This window comes from Monodelphis domestica, chromosome 2 (genome assembly GCF_027887165.1).
Source record: "Monodelphis domestica isolate mMonDom1 chromosome 2, mMonDom1.pri, whole genome shotgun sequence".
Lineage (NCBI taxonomy): Eukaryota > Metazoa > Chordata > Mammalia > Didelphimorphia > Didelphidae > Monodelphis > Monodelphis domestica.
Genome location: NC_077228.1, coordinates 462939537 through 462966937, shown reverse-complemented (window position 1 = coordinate 462966937; position 27401 = coordinate 462939537). Strand labels below are relative to the sequence as shown.

At 34.7% G+C, this 27401-nt stretch overlaps 1 protein-coding gene across 1 annotated transcript in view; it reads left to right on the top strand.

The window, feature by feature from the left end:
* DPYD (dihydropyrimidine dehydrogenase) overlaps positions 1-27401 on the top strand; it is a 1041936-nt gene that overhangs the window by 888756 nt on the left and 125779 nt on the right. The window contains exon 20 of the mRNA XM_007485012.3: positions 13147-13326. Within this exon, the coding sequence (XP_007485074.2) occupies positions 13147-13326 (180 nt within the window). The remainder of the gene's footprint in view (positions 1-13146; positions 13327-27401) is intronic.

Sequence of the window (27401 nt, the reverse complement as noted above, 5' to 3'; positions counted from 1 at the left end):
ATTTTTAAAAATTGATGAAGGGGAGAGAAAAGGTAGATTAAAAAAGAAAAGAAGAAAAGAATTTGATGACTATTTAAAAGGAAGAGAGAAACCAAATCAATAAATTTAAGTCCAAAAGTAGGCAAAAACATATCAAATAGGTAGATATGTGATTAAGGGTAAGAATGCAAGAATGATACAGCATTAGAAAAGCGATCAATGCATTTAATAACATTAAAAACAAAAATATCCCAAACTTCATGATAATGTCAATAGATGCAGAAAAGCCTTTGACAAAGTACAACATTCAATTATGTTTTTAAAAATTTCCCCAAAAAGCATAAAAGATAATTTATGTAATATAAAAAATTATCTAAAAATCAAAAGCAATCATCATATGTAACTAGAATATACCAGAAGTTTCCCAATAAATATAGAGTAAAGCAAGGAAAAAGTAACCTTATTTGATGGTGACCTGTATTTCACTAGAAATCCTAAGATATCTGCAAAGATAGCCACTGGGGCAACTGACTGTTTCAGCAAAGGAATAGACTACAAAATAAAAGCACCAAAATCAATAGCATTTCCACATAGTGATAAAAAGAATAATAATAAGAAAATTATAGAAAAGAAAACTCCATTCCAAATACCCACAAAATGAATAAATGTTTGGTAATCAATCTACCAAAGCATTTTCAATATTTGGGGAGATTTAACTTCAAATTGTTCCTTAAGGAAATAAAGAACAACTTAAATAGCCTGAGGGAATAGTCAATTCTCATGGCTGAGACATGCCAATATAATAAAAATGACAATACTACCAAAGGTAAATTACACTTTTAATAAAGTACTGAAATATTATCTGTGCAGTGCTTAGCACAGTGTTTAGTATATAGAAGACATTTAATAAATGCTTATTCTGCTCCCCTTTCCTTTCCTCTAATACTATAATAGTCAAACCATCGAAGGTAAACTTTAAAGAACTTAATAAAATAATAACAATAACATTTAGAGAAACAAAAGAGTTAGGATGTCAAGGGATCTGATAAAGGTAGTAATGAAGGAGCAATAAGGGAGAATAACACTTTTAGAATTCAAAATATATTATAAAGGAACAGTTAACCAAACTGGAACAGTTTTTTTTTTAATAGAAAAATAGATATATAGAATAGATTTGACCTGGGAGAATCAGAAACAATGGAATTCAAAATATAATTTATTTAGGAAAGACCTCCCTATGTGATTAGAACCGGTGAAAAACACTAGAAAGTAGAATTGTAGACATTAGACTTAGATAAAAATCTTACATGTATTCCAAAATAAATTCCAAATGAACATGCGGCTTTAATATTAAAGATCATGCCATAAAAGAAAGAGAAGAGAAGCAGATTACATTGTTTTCACTGCTGTGGGTAGGAGATGTATTCTTATATAAACAAGGGATAGAGACTGGTAGAAATGATAAAGCTGATAGTTTTGATGACATTAAATCAAAAAGTTTGAGCCTGAATAAAATTAATGCATGCAGGATAAATATGGAAGTGGTTGAATGATGAAAATATTGGTAACAAATTTCTCAAATAAAACTTTGATGTTCAAGATACATAGATAGATAAAAGATATTTATAGCTACAGCTATATTATAAATATGTATACACATTCATACACAAATATATATGAATATATATCATCCATGTCATTCTGTCTTTAGTCCTTGTCTCTCTTGTGCAATACATATGTGTGTATATATACATTAAATTATATATACTATATGTGTGTATTTTATACACATTCAAAGTAATTTCCCAGTAGGCAAATAGTAAAAAAAAAAAAAGTCCCAGAAGAAGAGTTATAAACTCCTTATAACTATATGAAAGAGTAATCAAGATCTTGAATAGGGAGAATGCAAATCTAAAAAACCCTGAGGTTTCACTTCACACCAAGAAAATTATCAAAGATGACAAAGGATGAGACTTGTTAATATTGGAGAATGATTAGAAAACACACATTAGTGTCTTTTTGTCAATATAACTATTTTGGAAAACAACTTGGAACTATGCTAATAAAGTGACTAAAATATCCATTCCCTTTTAACCTAGAGACTACTACTATGCATATATTTCTCAAGGAGATTAGTAAAAAGAATATATTATGGTATATCTGATGCCCCAAATAACCTAAAATATTTAGAGCATCATTTTTTGTAGCAAGTGGAAACAAAATAGTTGTCTGTCAATAGGAGAATTATTATTTAAGTTAACAAGTAACTAATTAAAATGTGGTAAATGCATGTAATGGAATATACTTTACTGTAAGAAATGATGGATATGATGAATACAGAGAAGTAGGAAAAGATTACATTAACATTTTAATATATTAATAGGCTGATGATTTTAAAAATCTTCTTCCTCATTCATTTTTTTTTCCTTAAAGTATTCTTTGTTATATGGAGTATCTCTCTGATATGAGGAGGGGAAAGGGGATACCCGGTATATGGGGGAGGAAAGTCAGATGATGTTAAAGTATAAGATAGTAATGAAAATTTATTGAAACAAATATTACTAGTCTTCCAGTCCTCAGTGATTCTGTTTGTTGATAATGATAACAATAATGATCTACTTAATGATCCCTTCTTATTAGACCCTCCATCCACCAAAAAGAAAAATATAAAATTATATGATATTCTGATTGTTTCAAATTTTTAAAATTTTGTTAGTCAAAGATCTTTTTCAGTACAATTATAAAGCCAATGGTTCATCTTTAATTTTCCATATTTGATATTTCTGCCTGATATTTCCTCTTTATTTTGCTTTTTCACCTCCCAGGTTTGTGATCTCCTCCCCTTAGATGGTCCTTGAGTTGTTCTAGGGCCCAGCTCTGTTGCCTTATTTGAGTTGTCTTCCCTGAAAGCACTTCATGGTCAACATCTTTGATGCTACCCATGCCTCTTCCTGTGTTCATTCCTTCCTGTTGTACCATGAAAAGTTTCCTTTTCTAAGAAAGACATATCTTTAAGACTTCCTTTCTGCTACATGATAGACAATTAATATAGTTTATCATGTATTTATGGCTATTAATGGGAAAATCAATGACTACCTTTTCCCTTCTTCTCTGACACTAGCTGAGGGATCCTAGGCATGTCAGTCACTTTCTACCTCAGTTTTCTCATCTGTAAAATGAGACGATTGAAATCAATGGCCTCTAATATCTCTCTTATCTCTTAATCTATAAACCTATGATTCTATTAGAGTGGCTGTCTGTGGACAGACTTTGGGTGGGGAAACAGTGGCAATCAGAAAGGAGGGATTTAGGAGCTTCAAAAGAGACATCATTGGGGAAGTCATAAGAGAATTTTTAATATCATTGCTCCTTTGTACCCATTCTGCTGACACATTATGATGTAGTGATATAATTGAGAAAGTGTTGAACTTAAAGCAAAATGACCTAGATTCAAATTCAGCCCTATAATTTACTACCTATTTGAACTTGATTCATCTTCTCTGAGTCTCAGTTTTTTCATCTGAAAAAAAGAGGAGTAAATTGAATTCTAAGATATCTATCACTCTAAATCCATAGTTTTATGAACATAAAACTTTCCTTTTTTCTGTTCCTTCAAGAGAACTCACCAATATAGAAATTCACATTTATAGTTATAATTAATGGTGGTAATGACCCTTTAAATGGCACCTGATAACCTGCTGTGGGGAGAGATAGAGCAAGCTCCATTATAAAAAAAAATAACAACTAAAAAATTATAAATCTAAGCAAACAAGTTAACAGCTTCTAGTCAACTTAATTAGAGTTGTTAAATAAACAATTAAGAGATGGCATATACAGTGAACCCATTTAAAAGGTACATTTACCTTGAGAAAATGCTTCACCCTTTGAGTTTTAAAATGGGACATTTACCTTAAAATAAAACTGTAAGTAGTTTCTAAAAGCTGGAGAATGCATAAGGCCAATATCTCTCTCCCATCGTAGACCAAACCAAGAAAATAGAGCTTCTGTTGCAATATTCTGAAGTTCAGTAGTATATTTGTATATTTCTTTTTTAAATTGTTATGTTGCTAATTTAGAAAATTATCCCTCCTTTAACTGTGTTTCAAATTATTTCCTTCATGTAATGTATGTTTTCATTTTATATTGTTAAAAATAACAAATAAATTGTCTGTGAAATGTATCTCTAATGAGAATGGATAGGAAAAATATAATTTTAGTTACATATGTTTAATTTTCCATCAAGTTCTCTAAAAAATATAAACCAATTGAAAAACAGATGAAGTTTACCTATAGAGATGTGGTTATGCTGAAATAAAATTAAAAGATCACTATGTTTGGAGTGAAAAGTCATGGATTCAAAACCTGGATTTGCTATTTATCAGATATATATAATCCTAGGGGAATCACTAAATCTTTCTGTTTCCTTGTCTTCAAAATGGGAGGATGATGATACCTACCCTCCTGAGATCTCACAGGACTATAAAGATCAAATAAAATAATGATAGTCAACTCTTATGCCAAGTGCTTATAAATGCCAACTATGATCTTCAATCATCATGTGATTCATGCCAGTGAATTCTTTGTGACCAAAAACAAAATACCAAAGTGTAAATGTCTCCCCTTGAATTATAGATTCAGATCTGAAATGGTGAAGGAATCTCAAAGGCTATCAAATCAAACAGCTTGGTTCACCAAAGTGCATAGAATGCTATGCCTAGAATCAGAAAGTCTCATTTTCTTCCTGAATTCAAATCTGCCCTCCAACACATACTAGCTGTGTGTCCCTGGGCAAGCCATTTGACCTTGTTTCCCTCAGTTTCTTCATCTGTAAAATGAGTTGGAGAAGGAAATGAAAAACCATTTCAGTATCTTTGTCAAGAAAACCCCAAATGGAGGCACAAAAAGTCAGATCTGACTGAAAAATGACTCAACAACAATACGCAACCAAAATCCTACATTTACAGAAGCAAAAACTAGGTCCAAGAGGATAATAGCCTTGCTCACAGTTATATATTTAGTTAAGTAGAAGAGGCAAGATCCAAACCAAAGTCTTTTGACTCTAGAATCAGCACATATTCCACTATACCATATTGCCTTGTTTAACTGTGAGTCTTCTGGATGTAGTGTAATAGCTTTAATTCAAATGGAAATAAGGGGGGAAATGCTTGGAAGTTTGGAAAGGCATATTATGTTCCTTGAGTCACTAGGATGCCAACTATTTCATCAAAAGAAAGAGTTTGTTTTCTAATTGGGATAACACATTCACCAAAAAGTGGAAATACTGACCATTATACAAGGTTTGGCCCTGCTCTCAAAGTCACTGCTACTAGTCTAATAGTCTATAATCTATAATTTATTAGTGTGTAAGCTGTCTCATAAGTTGAGTAAAAATAATGGAAGAAAGGGGAAAATTTCTGAGGTTTGAACTTTTATGCCCATCATTACCAGTGCCCCTTTTCAAGGCTGCTCATCCACCTTTGGTATCCACCATTCCCCCAACTCTCACCTGTGCTTCCAAGAAACTGTAGCTTGTACAGTGGTCAGAGCCCAGTAAAACCATCTCAACAGATGGGCTAAACCTGGCAGTTAAACATTGATGAGGTGAGAGTGGGGGGGGGAGGGGGAGAGGGACTTCTACCTTAGAAGCATGTGATGATGCCCCCATTGTTCCAAGGACAAGTTGTGGAGCATTTAAAGCTTGGTCAGACATTGAAGATGACAAGGTCATCCACTGTCTCCTGGGCCATTGTCAGTCATCCTGACTTTTGCCATTGGACTTTGATGACTCTGAAAGAGAGACTGAGGCTGATGACTTTTGCAACTCTGCCTCACTTAAATCCAACTCAAGAACAAGTCAAGACATCACCTTATGATGTCATTGGTCCTTTTCAAAATGAAGGATGAACAATAACATCCAATGGTTTAACACATTAACATATTAACCAGTTCCTCTGATCTCAAAGTGTGAGTAGCCTCTTTTAGAATGCTATCTTCTTTGTTTCTTTTGAGGTTGAATTCCTAATCTCCTTCCAGACTTTTTCTATAGAGCTCCTGAAACTTCTTGACCCTGGATGCTCACTCCAATCCTGGACTTCACACATTAGAAGTACTGTAATCCTTATGACCTATCCCTTTGATTGGCTGCTGGTTCTTTCCAAGACCTCTCTTTTCCCAGGGATGAGTTCTTGATTCTCCTCTATGACATTCTCTATCATACTCTCACAAACCTTTCCCTTCATCACCAACCTCCTTCTTTCCAGCTTCTATTTATCCATTGTCTTCCTCTGTTGAAATGTGAGCTCTTCGAAGGCAGAGACTTTCTGCATGTATTTGTAACCTTCATGACTGATACAGTGAATAAATAGTATATAATAAATACTTGTTGACTTGAAAAGCATTAGATCATAATCTTGGAGCTGGAAAGGAACTCAGAGGCCACGTAATCCAACCATCATCATCTTCCCCTTGGGAAAATTGTAGGTCAGTAAGTTCAAGTGACTTATTTAAGTTCACATAGGCAACAAGTGGCAAGGTCCAGATTTGACTCCAGTTCCTCTGATTCCAAAAAGGGAGTCTTTCTCATTCTCTCCCTCTACCTCTCTCTTCTCACCTCCAACTGTGTCTCTTTGGAATCTTATGTGTTTTTCACACACAGTTGAATTGAATCTGTTTTCTCTAATGTTTGACTGCCCAATTGACAAATCTATGTTGTTATTGCTTAAAATAACACTTGAACTTGAAAGTCATTTCAGAGACAGAATGTCTGTCTTTTCTTCTTAACATTTTGGCCACTACTCCTTTCTCTCTTTCACTGACAGCCCATTCCTTCTGTGCCTTATATATGGGTGTTCACAAGCATTCTCTCATCAGCATTTTCCCCTTTTATCATCTACTGACCTCATTCATTTCAATAACTTCATACCTGATTGCCTCTGGGCTCTCTATTATATTTCTGCCCTGTATCTCCAACTACTTGCTAGAAAGAACCATCTGAAGATCCCTCTAACTCTGGCATGCTTCACACTAAATTCATACTTCCACTGCATTAGTTTTGTCTTAGCTACCCATGGGCTGGGTTCCAATGGCTATTCTTTGTTCCCTCCCATATAAAAAATAAACTTTTATTAAGTACCTCCTGTGTACAAGGCACTATGATGAACATTGAAAATACAATTAATAAAAGAAAGACAATGCCAGTGCTGAAAGAACTCATAATCAAAGAGGAGATAGATAACAAACAAAAAGAGTCAGGAAAAGTGGGGAGAAAACCAGGGGGTATTGGCAAAGGGCATTTTTGTTCCATTGAGTTGAAACTAGGCATGACCACAGACTCAAAGTAGAGTGAGCTGATTCATTTCTGCCCACTATAAAGGAAGACAAGGGGAGGAGTTTGGTGCTCTACTCTCCAGTCCACTATTCAGAAGGGAAAGGAGCTATGGGAGGTGGTGTTACTCAAGGTGCAGGATGGTGATGAATTTAGAAGTTATGAGTTTAACAACTGGGAGGAACATCTTGTTCAGTGGAGTTGAAACCAGGCACAGAAGGAGATGCAAAGTAGAATCAAGTTGAAGAGGAGTTCCTTAAAGCTGTAAAACCTTCAAAGTCCAGATGCTGGGACATTTGGAATCCACAATCTTTCTCATATCATTCTTCACCATGTCTCCCACAAATCTTTTTTCTGGATTAAACATTTCTATTTCCTTCAACTGATCTTAGTATAGTATATCCCTTTAGTCTCATCACCATCTTGGTCTCCCTATCTTCAAGGAGTTTACTAAGTGCAGTTGTTGAACTGAAGTAAACCCAACTGACTCTGAATAGACTATATTCAGAGCACATTATTTATTTCCTGTGCAATTATCATGCAATTCTCAGATTTCGAGGAGAGCAAGGGCTTTACAACACACTTGAACATCTGATAAGGCATTTGACATCATATTTTTTAAATCATAGTTTTCATGTTAATAGGACATCCTATTTTAAGTCCATGTAGTAAAAGTATTATCCATACACTACCAAAAAAAAAAAAGAACGCTTCAGTGAACAAAGAGGTTTAAATAAAGCATCCGTTGACTTTTACAGTTAAAGAACCTGTGGAGGAAATTATAATGATGTTCTTTATAATTGCTCTGAAAAAAATCATCAACTCTATGGAAGGTAGAACAGGTCTAATTAATGCTCAAACTGCTCCCTCTAAGGAACAGATTTTTGGTGTAATGTAAATGGGCTTTATAGGAAATGTTCTCGTTCATATTTTATAGTAATTCCATGCTCCTTCCTGAACAGTTGTAACATACAGCATTTCAAAATAGGAAATGAGGCCTTCTGCTAAGTGGTAGTATGTATTAAATAAGTAGATGAATCAAAGGGAGATATTAATATTTATGTGTCACATGATCAGTGTTCTTTAAGACTGTGGCTACCACCATCAACCTGGGAAATAATTTAATTAGTTTTTAAAATGAGATCATATGGCTCTCTATAAGAAGTAGAAAAAGTCATTTTACCATATTAAACTAATCTAACTATTATAATTTCTATAACATTGTCCATACTCAAGTAATCCTTTCCTGCCAGTCCCTATATGCTCTGAGATACAAGGTGTTAATAAATTTTACCTCCACTGGACAAATAGAGATTTATTGAACATTAGGTTTTAGGATACAGAAGTCTAGAGTCATAAGGAACCATAGTTATCATCCCATCCATTGCTATCTTTTTCAGATTTGTCAACCAGGGTTTAGAGAGGTGTAGTGATTTTTTTAAATCATGAAGCTAGCTGATGGTGAGTGAGACTTGAACTCTCTAACCTTGGAGCCTTAGCTTAGGGTCTTTTCCATGATATTACATTACTTTTAGTCAATGATTTATCATATATCCTAAAACGTTCCTTAGAACAGGTAAATTGCCTCTTCGCTACTGAAAGTGTTTGTGGATGGAACTGAGCTTTGAAAGATTTTGTAGAAGAGGAATGGTACCTTTATGTGACCTTCTAAAATATGATATTTTTTAAAGAAAAATGTAAAGTTCTATATGTGGTTTAAAACTAAACATCACAATTAAAAGATAGAAGGGATGTAACTAGGTAATAGTTTCTATGAAAAAAAATATAGGAATTCTAGTGGACTACAAAATGAACAAGTCAGTAATGGAATATGTTAACTGGAATTGCCTGCTCCATCATTAGCAGTGATTTCTTAATTGTCAAATCAAATAACATTTTCTTTATCCTCAATTATCTTGACCATTCTGGAGCATTTGGCAATGCTGAATTTGTCTCTTCTGGATGTTTCCATGATAGGATAGGGCTCTCTCCTGGTTCTGTTCATATCTTTCCAACTGCTTCTTCTCAATCTCCCTTGTTGGTTTCTTTTATCATGCTTGCTCATTGTGTCTGTCCTCCCAGGTTCTTTTCTGCTTCCTCTTTTACCTTCATAAACTTTCAGTTGTGGAATTTGGATTCAAGCATTATTCCCAGAGGGTCAGTTAGGTTGCACAGTGGACAAAGTTCCAGGACAGACTCATCTTTCTGACCTCAAATCTGGCCATAAGCCATTATTAGCTGTGTGACCCTAGGGAAGTCACATAAGCCTGTTTGCCTCTATTCCTCATCTGTAAAAATTAGCTGCAGAAGGAAATGGCAAACTCTCTAGTATCTTTGACAAGAAAATCCCTAATAGAATCACAAAGAATCAGGCAGGACTAAAATGATCGAACACCAACAGTTATGGGGGGCAATTGAGATCTAAGTCCACCTCCTTGTTAAAATATCCACCAATTGGGACTGCCAAAGGAAATCCAAATTGAGTGCTGTCAGGACAATAAGGAAGATGCACTTTCAAATAAAAGACTGAATCAGACCTCCCTGGGGGTCTTTCCACCTAAAGGAACTTGAAATGGACCCATTCTTTATTAACAGTTCACATGTTTCTATTAATAAGTGACATTATTCTCTGGGGAAATGGCTCATTTTGTTTATTAGTTTAAATTATGGGCCCTAAAATCAGTTCAGTTCCATGAGGATTTTATCATCTTATGAGAATTGTTGAAATAGCTTCCAAATTTGTCTCTCTGCATTGTCTTTCCCCATTATGATGCATCTTTTATATTCTCTAAAATGATTTTCTTAAAGCATGAATCTGACCATACCTCCTTATTTTAACAAACTCTAGTGATTCCCTATCACCTCTAAAATAATAGGTGGATTCTTTTTTAAATACTTAAAACTGTTGTTAACTCTCCCCCATCCTACATGTCAATGTACCTTTATTTATCATTTATCAGTTTGCCTTAAATGTTTTCCACCAATTTGGTTTTAATTGGTCTCTCTCTCTCTCTCTCTCTCTCTCTCTCTATATATATATATATATATATATGTATATATATATATGCATATATATGTGTGTGTGCATATATTTATGTATCTACACATGCAAATTCAGGAATTATTAAGCTTCATACATTTTTTAAGCCTTTACCCTCTGTCTTAGAAAGCCGTTCTAAGGCAAAAGAGCGAAAAGGACTAGGCAATAGGAGACAGGTGATTTGTCCAGGGTCACACAGCTAGGAAGTGTATAAGCCCAGATTTGAACAGAAGAGCACTTGTCTCCAGGCCTGGCTCTCTATCCACTGAGCCACCTAGTTGCCTCCAATTTATACATTCCTGATATCCGTTATAGTGTCTAGCAAGATTGTACTCTAATAGAAGGAACTTTATGAATACTTACTGATTCTTAGGTCTTTTCTTACAAAAAGAATGATCATCACTTGTTAGAAAGAAACAAAAAAAAATCTACTTGAATTAAAACATGAAAAATCTTGGTTAGCTATGAAGGGAACCCCCTAAAGCAGACCAAGGAACAATGAAATATTCCAAGTATATTTGTTTTTAATGAACTTTAGTGAGCTCTTTAAGGCAGATGTTCACCAACTCTAGCACAGTGACAGAAACCTTGGGTTTAAATAACACTTTGGCAAAACTTTTGTGGCAAAATCCTCTAAAGTTATCTTTTGTGATCATTAACAAATGCCTGATGGCTAAGAGCTGAATTTGAAGTCACATGGGACCAGAGTTAAATCTACCCTGAAACACATTAGCTACACGATCACTTACTCCATCAGGACATCAGTTTGGTTCAGGATTTTTTAACCCATAAAATGAGGATAAATGGTACTTGCATGTGAGCATCGGATGAAATCCTTTGCAAAGCTTAAACTTTTACATAAATATTAGCTGAAATAATCATTACCCAGTTCCTCTCCATTACCCAGTTTTATCTTTAAGTTCTCCCTCTTCACCAAGTTGTGTTTGTCTTTCCCAGGATCTCTCATACCCATTTCTCCACTTATCTTCAGAGCAATATCATCTGCCACCAACCTAGTTCAGGTTTATCACTTCACACCTGAACTACTTCAATAAGTTCTTCACTGACTTCGTTGATTTCATTCTCTCCACTCTCCAGACCATTTGATAAAGCACCAACAGATTAATTTTCCTGAAATATCATGTAGATTATATCCATCTCCTTGTTCAAAAGGCTTTAATACTTCCTTTGCTAACAGAAAAACTCTATGCATTCAAGACCCTTTATAATTTAATTGCTAGCAACTTCTTATGGTGTATGTAATTCAAGACAGAATCAGGAAGACCTCATTTCAACTCTACTTGTGACAATTACTAGCTGTGTGATGACCCTAAAAGTCATGTTACCATCATCTTCACCTTCATCATCATCATCATCATCATCATCATCATCACCAACATCATCATCATCACAAGCATTTTTGTAGCACCTTAAAGTTTGCAGAGCATTTTAGAGATATGACCTTATTTTATCCTCACAACAATCCTAGGAAGTAGATCTATTACCCCATTTTACAGATGATGAAACTGAGGCAGATAGAAGTTAGGTAATTTGCCCAAGATAATAACTATTAAGTATTTGCGGTTGCCTATGAACTCAAATTCACTTTGAAAACGTCAGTCTGAAATAAATTCTATGATTGTTATTTCTCTTCTTGGTTTATATATTGTATTTGCTTTCTTGAATCTATATAATTTCCCATGTCATTGCTTTTGAATAGAATGCCTTCCCTCCTCTCTCCTCTTTGTTTACATCATCCTTCAAATTCAAATTCCTTCCCCATCCTTCCAATCAAAATCTACTGAGAATCCCAGAATTTGAGTTGGAAGGAGCCTTAGTGTCTATTTCAATCCACCTTGCTCTGTCTCTCTTAATCCCTCCAATTGTTATTCCTTTCTTCTTCTGACTTCTCCTTCTTTTTCACCCTCTCCTCCCTACTCCCATGGCAGAGACTATTCCTGTGATTACACTGGTATAGGGAACTCCTTCAACCAAAGCACTTCAATACCTTTTCCATAATTTTTCTCCTCCACAACTTATACTTCTTAAAAGCAGACTCTTTCACTTTATCTCTGTTTCTCCCAAATCTAATAAAGTTCCTTGCACAAAAAAAGCACTTGTTCAAATTATAATGGATTTATTAAAGATAAAAAGTAAAGCAATAATCTTATCTCCTAAGCAAGTATATAGGGGTAATAATTAGGGAGGGAGAGAATGAACAGAAAGTAAAAAATAACATTTCTGAGCAGTGTTTGGAAAGAATTCAGGACATGAAAGAAAGGAGTCTACTACTGATAGCCAGGTTGGAGTTAGACTGGACAAATATATGGGAAAAACAATTTGTGGTGGGTTGTCTTTGTTTACTTACTAACTATATGCCCATGGGTGAGTCATTTAACCTCTGCCTCATTTTCCCCATCCTTAAAATGAGGATGATAGTAGTACTTACTCCCAGGTATGATTAAAAATAAAAGGAGATAATATTTGTAAAGAGCTTTACAAACCTGAAGTGCTATAAAATTATTATTTTTATTATTAATAGTGTTCGTTGGTCAAGGAGCAAGAGCAGAAAAGTTCATTAAATAATATTTTAGAAAATCAAAGAATTCTGTTTTTTTTAACTTTCTTCACACACATTGTCTCTCTCCACTTCACTTTCTCATGTTAACAGCTCTCTATATACCTTCTCCTCTGTGTTGGTTGGCAAAGTCTACAGCTATATATTACTCCTGTAAGTGTTTGTCTGTCCATCAATAAACCCAACACATAATTACTTCACAGTTTGCCCTTTTGTCTCTCCTAGGTGTGCAGTGCAGTTCAGAATCAGGATTTCACTGTGATTAAGGATTACTGTACAGGACTCAAAGCCCTTCTTTATCTAAAAAGCATCGAGGAGTTAAAAGACTGGGATGGCCAGAGTCCTGCGACTGTTCGCCACCAGAAAGGGAAACCAGTTCCTCGAATTGCAGAACTCACTGGAAAGGTAATTGCAAACTGTTTCTGTGTTCTCCTAAAATGGTGTGGTGTTTGAGACAGAGGTCTTGGGTTCAAATCCCACCTCTGCCACTTTAGTTGTGAGACATGGGGCAAATCATTTAACCACTGTGGGCTTCTTTCACCTCATCTGGGTGGATTAGGTGGCCCCTAAAGATCCCTTCCTGCTTTATATCAACAGTATGTGGTCCTAGGATATATGACTCAATACCAAACTGAGTTACTAATGATGGGGTCTTTATATGGTGTGTGATTTCTTTAGGAAACTTATTCTGAAGGGGCTTGATTATAGCTATGTGATTTGCCTGTGGAGTCCATTTGTATAAAACCAATATAGCACAAGGTCTTAAAAAAGAATTGGTAAGATTGAGGTTTTGAGTATGAAATGCCTCCCAATTCATGCTTCCCATGGCTGATGACTGGCATTCTTTTCAGTGGGAGGCTAGAGAGTTCTTTATTCTCTAACAAGCTCTGAAAATTATAACATTACCTTTCTATTTTCAAGACAATCAAATCACTGGAGTTCTGAATAATATGATGATGTTTTAAAATTAAATTCTAATCAGTATCTTTTGTAACTGCTCCTGCTATGTGGTTAAACCCAGGCTCAAAAGGTTATGTCCCAACTTTCCCACTAACTGCTATTTTCAGCGAAATATACACTACATTTACATTTTGTATAATACAGTGATTTTAGCAACTCTTTTCTAAAACAACATTCAGTATTTTGTCTTTGTATTTCCTTTGTATTACACTAAATAGTCAGCCATTGTCAGAAGACATTTCTCATGTCCTGAATGCAAAAGGGAAAAAATTACAATTCTCTGTCTTTTCAGCTTGTCACTACATCAATAATTAACTTTTTTAAAAAGACATGGTTAAAAAAAGATGCTTTAAGGAAGCATTTAATAATTCAAAGGAATCTTAACTTGAAACAGGTCACATGAAAAAGAATTGAAAACAAAGCCCTGGGTAATCTGGTTTGGATGGTTGAGTTGGGGGTTCAGAAGGAATAAAGGAACTGACGGCCACTTGACTTTTTATTTGGATATCCTTAGTGAAGGATTTCATTGCTGTCTCCTTTCTAATATAGGACCAGAAATAAAGGTCAGCCATGAGGTTAAGTCAGTGGCAAGAGAATTCTATAGTTTAGTCCCACATCAGTGTGATTGTAGATCCAATAATGAAAAAACATGAAGAGATAGGAAATAGAATAATACAGGGTGAATTTCAGGGAAATATCATGATGAATGACTCCATGAATGACAATCAAACAGAAAGGCCTGGTGATATTAATATTTATAGTATTATAATCATCAAGACTGTGCCTAAGTAGCATTATTAGTGTAACTAACCATATTATCATGAACTGAGTTTCTAATATTACAAGAGAACATGTTCTTGCCTTGATTTTCACTATCCTAAAAAATACATATTTTTCAGAAATCACTAATGAATTTATCCACTTTGATTTAAAGAACTCGAGGTCATTTTTTTTTAATGGCATCTATTTTGTGGCATGATGGCTCATGGCTATCTCCAAAGCCTTCATCTCAAATTCAGAGAGTTGTGATGTGAGCTAAAGAACTAAATAATAGAAATAGGGATGAGCAAACTGCTATGTAGCCCAATGGTATCTCATAAGGGTAGCACAGGAAAGTGCAACCAGGGTCGTATTGGTGTCAGATGCTTCTGAAGCATTGATTAGTGTGAGAAAGCACAGAATCAAGTTGCATTTTCAAAGTTATGCAATTCGTTGTGAAAGGACTTTGATGCATTTAGCAATCATTTGCCTGCTTCATATCAGGCACTGAATTGGGTACTAGAAATACAAAGACAAAAGTGAAAATCCTTGACTTCAAGATGCTTGTGCTCTAAGGGGGGAAACTAGTATAATTTAGATAAGAAAGACATAATATTTACATAAGAAATAAAAAGTCATAGGACTTGTGTTCAATGTGTGACTAATACTGTGACAATCTATGCAACCTTGAGCAAAGCTGGGAAGTCTCATCTTCTTTATATATGAACTTATGAATTAGGCTTTAGGGCTTCTGAGGTTTTATATCTGATTTTATGATTCTGTGATCTTTACTCATGGAGGGGAAGGCACGAGCAATGGGGAAGATCAAGAGAAACATTACATGAGGCTATCCGAGCTATGTCTTGAAATAATCTAAGGATGCCAAGAGGCAGAGGTGAAAAGGGAAATATTCCAAGAATGAGTCACAGCATGTGCAAAGAAATGGAGATGGGAGGTGGAAGGAAGAGAATATACAAGGAAGAGAATCAAACCTAGCTGGAATGTAAAGTGTGGGAAAGAGAGTAATAGGATAAACACCTTGAAAAGTATGTAGAAATCAATTAAGAAAGGACTTTACTTTTTATTTTTAAGGGCTTTAAATGACTAACAGGAGAGTTGACATTTTTTCCTAAAGATTATAGAACTGAAGCTTTTTCAATATGGGGAGGACACTGTCAGACCTCAAGATTATAAATTCAATGGGAGTGAAAGTTTTGGTACAGAGACTATTGCACAGCTCTTCCCCTACAGAAAAAGAGACTTTTCTGTTTGTTATGGGTGGAAGGGATGAGTCAAGGCTCTTTCAAAATTAAAAAGTCTATTTCTCATCGCTATCATTTGTGTCAAAAACAGCAACGACAAACCACCACCACCCATCCCGTCTGTGTGAGGATATTAGTCATTCATTTCTCAGCACCAGGTTCAGAAACAAGCAGATGGTCTGGTAATAGATTTGTGCTCCAGGATTCTCTGGTGTCAGCTGACATGACTAAAACAATAGAAGACTATCCCCGTTAGGTTAATATTGCTGATACTGAACCAAGTATCTTTGGATTAGAGATACAGGTGTCTTGACAAGTAGCTTCATTATTGTTTGCTGTTCATGTTTTGTGTGTTTAATATTTACAAAGTCTCCACATTATGCTGGCATCATATAAAACAAAAGACCCTTTTCCTTGTGACATTTGCATGCCAAAGAGATACAGAGGGAGGCAAAGCTGGTCTTTAGGAGAAAAAAAAAAGTCATTCTAATCATTTGGCATTATTCTGGGAGGGAAGAAGTGCTCCACGCTAGCAAATCATGTACTCCTAGGACAAGGTGGGATTTCTAGATGACTTGGATTCATTCAGTTAATCAACAAACAGTAAGTACCTCCCATGTGCCTGACATTGTGCCAGGTACAAAGATAAAGGTGAAAATGTTCTTTCTTTAATGAATTTATATTATAACAGAAGAGACATATAAGACATATTTAAGATTCTTTATAAGAAAGGACAGTTGTTCCAATTCATGTAAATCTTTCTAGTTTTCTTCTAAACTCATCCCATTTGTCATTTCTTATGGTATAATATTCCTTTGTAATCATATACCACAATTTGTTCAGCCATTCTCCCTCCAATTCATGGTCACCTTCATAGTTTCCAATTGCAATTTGCCATCAAAACAAGAGTTGCTGTAATTATTTTTGTACAAATAGATACTAGCCCTTTATAGAGGTCCTGGGTTCAAATTTGGCATCAGATACTTCCTAACTGTGTGACCCTAGGTAAATCACTTAACTCCAATTGCCTAGCCCTTCTGCTTTGGAACCAAGACTTTATATCAATTCTAACAACAGAAGGTAAAAATTTGGGTTTTTTTTTTAATTTTTAAAATTTTTATTTTTTTAAAAGATTTGTTTTTTTAAAAAAAAGATTCTATATAAGAAATGTAAAAAACAGACATAATGGGGACCTTGTATAAGAACATACCAACTAGTACATTAAAAAAATTCCTATATCCATAAATTAACACATCTAATGGCAGCTTATTCTTACCCTTAAGTAGATGAGCATTTATAAAATATATAGCAAATAAGTATATCATTTTAGGTTGAAAAGTGAGCAAAAGCTAGGGGAAGTGATCAGGGGAGTGAGGAATATCATTTAGAAGAATCATAATATAATTTAGTTGATAGAACCAGAAGATTTTGAGTCAGAAGGAACTTTAGAGATAATCTAGTCTAATCTCACCATTTTATAAATGATAAAGCTGAGTGAGACCCAAGAAGATGAAGCCCACAGGGCCATAATAGTAGAACTGGAATTTAAAGCTAAATCCTCTCATTCCACACCCAGCTCACTTTCCAGAGTGCCTCAACTGCTTCTCAATAGTGAAAAGGGACAAAACCCTATGGAGAGTTTCCATGTGTTTCACATAGTCTGTCTCATTTGAATCTCACCTTCAAGGCAGTTAATTTTTTGTAAAAATTTGTAATTTGTAAATTCACTTTACAGGTGAATAAACAGAGTCAGAGAGATGGAGGGGGTTATCAAGAGGGTTAGTGAGCATCAGAGGTGAGATACTCATCTATCTAGAACTGAGGTTCTAACCCAGAAGTCTAATGATGCCAGATTAAGCATTCTAGTCACTATACCACTTTTTCTAAGAAATCAACTGACCTGGAGGGCGAGGTGCATTGAAGGTTTCACCTTGAGGTTATTAGTGTCTTACCCCCACTCATTATTTCTCCCTTCAAATTCTACATCTTTGTCAAAATTCCCTATTTCTGTTCAGAGCTCCAACATCCTTCAAGGAACTCAGGTTCTCAAGCACAGAGCCTGCTACACCTGCTTACTCTCTCTTACTCCCAACTCTATACCCAATCAGTTGCCAAGCCTTCTTATGCTACATGTATAACATGTATCCATCTCATTCTTTTCCACTTGGGAAGTCATCATCCTTGTTCTGGTTCTTAGCTGGCCTGTTATAAATAGCCTTCTTAATGATCCTCCTACATCCAGTCATTCCAAGCAACTAAGTCAGGTAGGAGATAGAGAACTAGACCTACAGTCAAGAAAATATAAGTATAAATCTGGCCTCAAATGCTCACCTATAATACCTTGGGCAACTCACTTAACCCTGTTTGCCTCAGCTTCCTCAACTGTAAAATCAGGAGGTAATAATAGTATCTACCTCATAGGGTTCTTATGAGGATGTAATGCAATCATATTTGCAAAGTGCTTAACACATAACCTGGCACCATAGTTGGCACTTAATAGAGGTTCCCTTCTTCCTTCCTTCCTTCTCCCATCTCAGTCAATAAAGTAATCAGCTTATGAAGTGCTGTGTGTATGTTATACAAAAAAATAAGAAAGAAAAGCACTGTCCTTACCTTCAATTACCTCACAGTATAATGAGGAAAGAGCATGTAAATAATAGGGTTCATACCCAAATGGGAAATGAACTGACTCTTGAAGAAGAACAAGGAAGAAAACCAAGGCAGAGGGGAGGAGAGAGAACATTTTAGATATAGGGGACAACAAGGGCAAAAGACAAAAAATCTAGAGATGAAGCATGATATGCAAGGATGGACCAGTTGGCCAATGTAGCCAATTGTAGAGTTCATAAGGAAGAATTTAGTCTAAGATGAGTAGAAAGGTAGGAGGGATCACAGTATGAAAGTACTGAAATGCCAAGCAGAAGGTACTTTTATTTGACTTTTAGAAGAAGTGGGTTCTCTTTGGACCATATTGGGTAATTTTCATAACATGTTCAGATTTGTATTTCAGGAAAAATCACTTTGGTAGCAGAGAAAATCACTTTGGCATCTTGAATTAGAAAGACAAAAGACTAGCTAGAAGGCTATGGTAATAGAACAAAGGAGAGGTGAGAATGGTCTGACTTGCTTGTAGGCTCTGGCTTGAACCCAATACTTCTTGTTCTGCTCATTTGGATTGAGCAAAATATATGTCACTCCATTTTTATTTTAAAAATTCAGCAAATAGTTGAAAACATTAATTACACCCACCTCCCAACCATACCAGCTTAGTCCAAAAGCCCTTAGTTTATTCAAGTGATTCTTGTATGGAATGGTTTCAGTTCTTGCATTTAATCATTTTGAGTCTCCCTAAATTCTTTGTTGACTCCATTTAGACATTTTCCTACTTTCTAATTCTCTTCCTTAACCCTGTCATTAAAAGCTAAGTATGTTATTCTATATGTGGCCTGAGCAAGGCAGAAAACCATGGAACAAGTACCTCCTTTTGTCTTTTCTTTTTTTAAATAAAAACTCTAGCTTTCTGTCATAGAATCAATATTAATTATTGATTGCAAGGCAGGAAAGCTGTAATGGTAGGCACTTGGGATTAAATGACTTGTCCAGGATCACAAGCTAGTAAGTGACTCAGACCAGATTTGAACTCCGGTCCTTTTGTCTCCAAGTCTAGCTCTTGAGCCACTTAGGTGTCCCCTCTTTTTTCTTTTTTAATGGAATGTCATATATTTGATAAGGTGGCCAAAGATGACATTAAACTTTTTGGGATACTAATCATGGTGGTGGAAAGAAAAGACTAATTTAGATGCCAATACTAGAATTTTATAGATTTAGATCTGGGAAGAACCTTAGAGATCCTCTAAACCAACTCTTTTAATTGAATATTTAAAAAAAAAAACACTATTTTTTCAGCACTTTTTATGCAGCAAACACTCAGTTTATCCCCTGGGATTACAAAGAGGAAGACAAGACTTTCTAAGAACTCCCATTCTAATAGGGAAAGAAAATATGTAATAGAAGGTTCAGCCACAGGGAAAATGGTAAAATCCAGGAGTATTAGGGTGAAATGCATTCAGAAGGTAGAAAGTCTGAAGGGGACAGGCCCATCTTCATTTAGGGAAGTATTCATAGAGTGGGGACTCTGGGTTCCTTCTAGGTAGAGATCAGTGTCTGGCCAGAAGGAGAAAGAGGAAAAAGTACTGGGGAAACCTTTGGGGAAGAGTCTGGGCATTGTGGGATGGGAAAGGAAGAAGAGGCTCTCTGCACACCCTAGAAAAGGAAGGGGACTGCCTGCTTGATTTTCACAACTGAAAAAAACTTTCTGAGAGATTGTTTTCCCAAGGCCATTCATTACCTAATTAGTTGTAGAGTTAGGACTAACAATCACAACTCATAAAGTACTGCTTTTAAATCAGTAGAATGGAGGAGAAGAATGCCAAGTAGAAGCAAAAAGAAGTCACAGGGAGGGTGAAACCAAAAGCAAATTGAAAGGAAGAGACAGACAGTAGGATCTGTCTATAGGCCATGCCTGGAGGCAAGAGAAAAGGAAGGAAAATGAGCAAGAAGACAAGAATCTAAAAGATAAAGACTGGTCAAGTGACACATGCGTTGCATCACAGAGTAAAAAAGTAAAGAAAGCCAATTTAAAATAAATCTCTCCTTAGTGTAGACCCTTCCAAGAACAGCAGCTATTTTAGAAGAAGATCATAATTGTGCCAAGTTCCTTTCAAGAGTTATTAAAATATGATGAAATCTGTATCAGTAATATTAGCGTGTGAACCTGATCTGTGCTCATTAAGAGACTTTCATTAGGATAAAATCAGAAAAAGCTGCCAAAGTGCTTATGAAACATTTCCCCAAACAAGAAGCCTTTGTTTGGAAGACAAAAACCATGACTGGAGCCATCATAGGATCAGATGAGCTTTCCTCAGAATGTATTTTAACCAAGAATATCAAGATTTAACAAAAAATACCTAAAATGTGCTTATGATAACTTCATATATGCCTCTGTATTTATCAGAAAAGATCTGTATTCAAATCTGACATTAGTTACTTCATAGCGGTGGGGCCTTGGGCAAGTCATTTAATCTCTGTTTGTTTTAGTTTCCTCAACTGCAAAATGGGAATAATATTATCACCTACCTCCCAGTGTTATTATAAGAATCGAACATATTCGTAAAGTTTTGACCCAGTTTTGAGAGTAGACACAATATAAATGTTAGTTACTATTATTATTATTTATGTTTTCTGTTGGTGGGAGCCAATTGTTGGATAATATCCATATAATTAGATAACATGGAAAGAGTCCTAAAGAACTAATGGATGTCAAGTTAGCCTCTGCCTCAGTTTCCTTATTTGTCAAATGAGGGGTTTAAACTACAAGACCACTGAGACCTCTTCCAGCTCCAAATGCATGGATATATGATCCTATGAGCATGGTAGTCACAAAAGATTTTCTGATCTAGTCACATTGGGCTCAGAAAAGTTTTTAGAACCTCAAAATAAAATCAATGCCATGACAGCTTTTTTAAGAGACCTATACAAATTATGTCGTATTAAGAAAGAGAATTTTGTTCAATGACCCTATGATTATTATAATAATAAACAAAAGATGAACTTAAAAACTAGTTCCTCAAAAATTCTGATGAAATTGACAAAGCTTTACCTAACCTAATAAAAAAGCAGAAAAATCATGTGAATGAAATAAAAAGTGGTATCATAAGAAAGTGAAGAAATGAGAATTATCAATATCTAATATTTATGTACGGTTAAATGTAATATGACAAATACATATTTGAGAACTCAAAAAGAATGATTACTACAAATAGAAAATACACTAATTAATAAAATGTGAAATAATGACTTTAACCCCATCTTCAAAACTGAAATTTAAAAAACCATGAAGGAAATACAATAGAAAAATCCTCATTTACAAGTGAATTATATAAAACATTTTAAAAGAAATTAATACATATCCCAGACAAACTATTCTCAAAAATCAAGAAAGAAAACATCCTGGCAAATAACCCTTTAGAAGGCAGATCTGATCTTAATACCTAAGCTAGGTAAGGATAAAACAAAGACTACTATCATTACTTCATGTTATGCAAAATTTTAAATAAAATTAGAGTAAAACAACTATTGGAATATATCCAAAATGTTTTTTTTACTATGAATATTAATACTAGAGATCAAAGGATGGTACACAAATAGTAAAACAATTACTATGGTTTTACTTCCCTATGTAAAAATTAAATTATAATTTCTAACAATAAAATATTATATTTTTGGAGGTTTATTAAATGATCATTAGAAATCAAGGAATAAAGAGGATACAAAATAAAAACCACGTTCCCATGGCTGGTTAGCCATTTTCAGCCATCCCCACTCACTACCATCACTGCTGATTATTGCCCAAAAAGAGGACATGGGAGAAGTTACCACCAGTTAAATACCAATAATGTGATCTCGCAAATGTGGAGACACAGGAGAAATTATAGTTAATTTTGTGAAATACTAAGGACTTTTGGGGAATTAAGTCAAAGTTTCAAAATCTCCATTTATACACCTAATATCTCTCCCCATATATCTCCTTCTGTCTTCTAACTCTACCAGAATCCTGGTATAGTCTGTCATTCTTTTATTCTTCAACTGTTGTAATGACTTACTGGTTAGTCTCCATGACTCAAGTCTTTCCCCCACTCTAATCCATCTTCTACTAGTCAAATATTCAAATGATCAATCTAAAAGGTTTAGCCATAATACTCCCAACTCCATTCAATAACTCTGGGGGTTCCTTACCTCCAGAATCAAATATAAATGCCCTGGCTTTAAAAGTCCTTCCTTCCTGTACAATCTTCTTATCCATTGCTCCCTACCTCATATTCTGCAATCCCAGGGAACAAGATTCTATGCTATTATTTTAACCCAACCTTATCTCCATACTGCATGCATTTCCCCTGGCTGTTCACAGTGTCTACAACTGTGTTCCTTCTCTAGCTGTTATGGCTTTCTTCAAATTTCAGCCAAAGTTCTACCTTCTGCAAGATGTCTTCTTTTCCAGACTTCTTAATCTCAGAGCCTTCTCTTTGAGATTACCTCAGTTATATTTAATTTGTGCATGTTTGTTTTCATATTGTTCCTCCTATAGATCTAAATTGATTGGGTTGAGAATTGACAAAAATGTACTTCATGCTCTTCATTCTAGAAGTGGAGAACTAACATATGGAATATTATACTGTCAGATTCAGTTGATATCTTATTTGTTATTGATGAACTACATTTTTCTCTTTCTTTTTATAAATCTTGGTTCTAATGTGATTTTCTAGGACAGAGAAGGAAATCTTGAGATGTTAATATGCTGTAAAATGAAAAGGCATCCATAAAAATAACTTGTAGAGTAAGAGGAATGTCATGACATCAGATTAAAAGGCATGTGGAAAATACACTGTAATGACGCAGAACTTTTGATAGGTCTAAGATTATTGTTATGAAGTGAGACACAAAACAAGTGACCTATATGTTTTAAGAGATATTCACCACTACCATGAAGGAGGTCTAGTACCAAGCCCATTTTAAGGCTGGATCCTCTATAGAAGTTGAGGCACCATAGAATATTCTTGTTTTCAGTAACACTTTACTAATTGCAACCTGCTGTGCCATTGTAGAACTTATCCAAGAAAATCAATCTAACTATCCACACAGGAAAAAGCAGATGGACAAAGGATGTCTATTTCTAGACAAACAATTGCACTTGAATTGAACAACCTATAGAGTTTACCCATAAGCACACACACATATGTAGATAGATAGTGTATATGGATAGATAGATAGATATAGATATAGCATCTAGATATAGATAGATATTTTAGATATATCTATATATAGTGATATCTATCTATATAAATCTAGATAGGTAAATAGATAAAATAGATATCTCACAAAGATAATCTAATATGCCCTCTTTTTCATGTTCAATTTTGGTTCCATTGGCCACAGATTGGTTGTGACTTATGTTATTGAAAGGAATTCCCAGATTGATGGATCACCAATACCCTTGGAGTAAAGTTCATAAGTAAAATCAAAAGTACCAATTTTAATCCATTTTATTAGTAATAGATGGGTTTGCTAAAATTTTTCCTGAAGGTAAATTAGATTTTTTTGGATTTCAGAATGTAAATTATTTTCAGGTAGAGATATTTTTATCCCTCTTTTGTGACCTTTATAAATGTTTACTGATGGATGTTACCTTATAAAGTAGAGAATTTCCCAATAGATAAATCGTCCTTCACATTTCAATGTTATGTTTCAGATATAAGATAAGATATAAGATGTTTCAGATCAGACAAGCAGATATAGCTCCTGTCAAAAATTCCATATATCAATGGAGTTGCATATCCAGACAATACCCACACATATACATATTAAAGAAAATAGAAAAAGAAAACCCAAAGAATAAAAAAAGTTTTCAAAAGAATTATAAATTGTCAATGACCATATGAAAAATGGTCCATAACAGCAATAAAGGAAATAGAATGATGTTTTATATCATACCCAATAAACTGGCAAAGATAAAAAATAAAATTGGTCAATATTGAAGGAGCTATAGAAAGGCACTGTTGAAATTACTATGAATTCAACCATCATGAAAAACAATTTGTATTGGTATTAGAAAAGTAATTGAATTGTTCATTCTGCAATATGTCCTATCTCTACCATTTAAATGTGAGCTCCTTTAGAGCAAGACTGTCTTGCTTTTTCTATTTGTATTCCTAGCATATAGCATAGTGCTTTGCTCATTAGGAGGCACTTAAAACAATTTTGTTTTTCATCCATACCAGTCCTGCTACTGGGCATATACCACTGAGAATTTCAAAAACAGAAAAAATGACCCTATATACACCAAATTCTTCATAGTAGTATCTCTCACAAGAACAAAGGATTGGAAACAAAGCAGGGGGCCATTTATTGGAGAATGTATAAACAAACTTTCTGAAATTGATGGAATGTTACTGTATAATAGAAAATCATTAAAATGAAGAATTCAGAGAAATATGGGCAGACTTTTATGAACTGATAGAGGGTGAAGTAAAATTCTTGCTGGAGAACAATATATACTATAAACTACAATAATGGAAATGGGAATAACACTAAAAGGAAGTTTATCTCTGAATAATCATGAAGATTAATCATTCCCAAGAAACAGATAATGCAGCATACCAATCTCCTTTCAGTTAAGAGCCAGTAGTCTATTTGTGGAGAATATTGTATATACTATCAAACATGGTGAGAATATTGGTTGATTTTGCTTCATTTTTCTTTGCTTTAAGAGATAATTCAAGGGTAGGTAGGCGTATCTGAAAATGAATGTGTTGAAAAAGAAAACCCACAAAAAGACTTTTTAAAAAAATGTTCTATGTCATTTTGAAATCATTGTATCACATCATTTGAGAAATTAAATTAAATTAAAAATTACCCATAACCCCCCACAAATATAGCAAAGTCCTATCTTCCTGGAAGATCCCTTTGGTCTGTGCTTCCTTCTCTTTGGAAAGATTACTCAGAAGATACAGAGTAGAGAATAAAGATATATGACTGGCACCTCTTCCATTAAATTTAATCATATGGAATTTGAACCATTCTATCCAATTTTATTTCTGCTTTCTCTCCCCAGCTATTCTTCTTGGTACTGCCAGATGGTAATATTATATTGTTAGGAAAGAGCCAGATCGCATATTATGTCTTCATCAATGACTCTGATAATGAATAGAAAACATAGTGATAAAGACCACATTGAAATGAATCTAGTCAGACTGAAAAAAAGTTCCTGGTTCCTGTTCCTCTTTAGCCACATTGTATCAAGAGCCAGGGATCCTAAAGTACCAGTTTCTCCCAGATCATAGAAACTAAAAATTTCAGTTCAAATCTGAAATATAATATATTTGTAGATGATGACAACCTATTAGCCTGATTCAATTGATACTTTATATAGAACAAATGTCCACTGGCACAATTCATTTTAAGTTGATTTTATGATAAAGGCACTGTACCAGGTAATGGGATGTAAAGAATGAAAACCATCTCCTTTCTTTAAAGGAACTTATTGTCCAATTGGTGAGGGAAACACGAGAGAAATAACAAAAATAATTGCAAGTTAATTTGAGGAGGAAGAAAACACTTGTAACTCTGTTAAGAAAGGCTCTATAGAAAAAGTGATATTAAAATTTTATTTTTATAAACTGTTGATTCTAAGAGGTATAAATCAATCAATCCACAAACAATTAGTAAGAAAGATAAGAAGGGAGCAAATTCTTGTCATAGTTGGCAGGGGTGGTTTAGGAAAGGAGATGCCGTATGAAGGAATGGATCTGGGAGATGGAAACATAAAGTAGACCAGATGAGGCAGCTGTAAAATATGTGAAGGGAAGTAAAATGAAATGTATGGAAACAGATATCATATCTACACACACACACACACACACACACACACAGAAATTTCTTTTAATAAAGGCATTTCTGTTTTATGGTAGAGAGAGGAAGGAGCCATGGAAGCTTTCTGAACAAATGAGTGATTTTTTTTTAGATTCATCTTTGCTTTAGATAGGTTGCTTTGTTATTAAAAGGAAGGTAGGAAATTGTGGGAAGGAAGACTAGGAGCCATCATATTAGTTGAGATGAGTGATAATGAAAGTCTGAACTTGCATAGTGTCTCTGTGAATAGAGAGAAGAGAATGGGCACAAGAGAAGTTGTTGAGTAGAATAAGAGAAGTGCCTGTTTTATATATTAATAAAGAATAGGGGTACTTGGTCAGTGCAGTGGCAAAGAAATGAGTTGAGAGATCCATTTTAATGCATGTACCTTTGATTCTGTGTTCATACCACCTATGAGTAAAACTCCTTTGAAGAAACAGATTTCCTTTCCAGTGTAGAGCGTAGTTAAAACCAAGAAACCATAGAGGCAAATATATATATATATATATGAATATATGTGTAAATGTGAACATTGGAATGGACATTTTGTTCCAATGTTTATTCAGCACTGACTATATCTATATCTATTTTTTAAACCCTTTCCTTCTGTCTTAGAATCAATACTATGCATTGTTTCCAAGGCAGAAGAGTGGCAACCCCAGGCAATTGGGGGTTAAGCGACTTGCCCAGAGTCACACAGCCAGGAAGTGTCCAAAGTCAGATTTGAACCCAGGACCTCTTGGTTCTAGGTCTGGCTGTCAATCCACTGAGAACTCTAGCTACCCCTTCACATTGATTATTATATTTTATAAAAAATCTATAAGGATCACTCTATTATTATGTCAATGACATAGTATCATCACTGTTGATGACAAAATGCAAAAGGTATAAATGTAAATGCTTACATTCACATATTAAAAGCCAAGTTCACAAGAACAAGATAGTGAGATCATGTTCTGAAAAATATCTGGACATTTTAGGGCTCTAAGAGCTCAGTGTGAGCCATGAACATGTCACAGCAGCCATCAAAAGAGC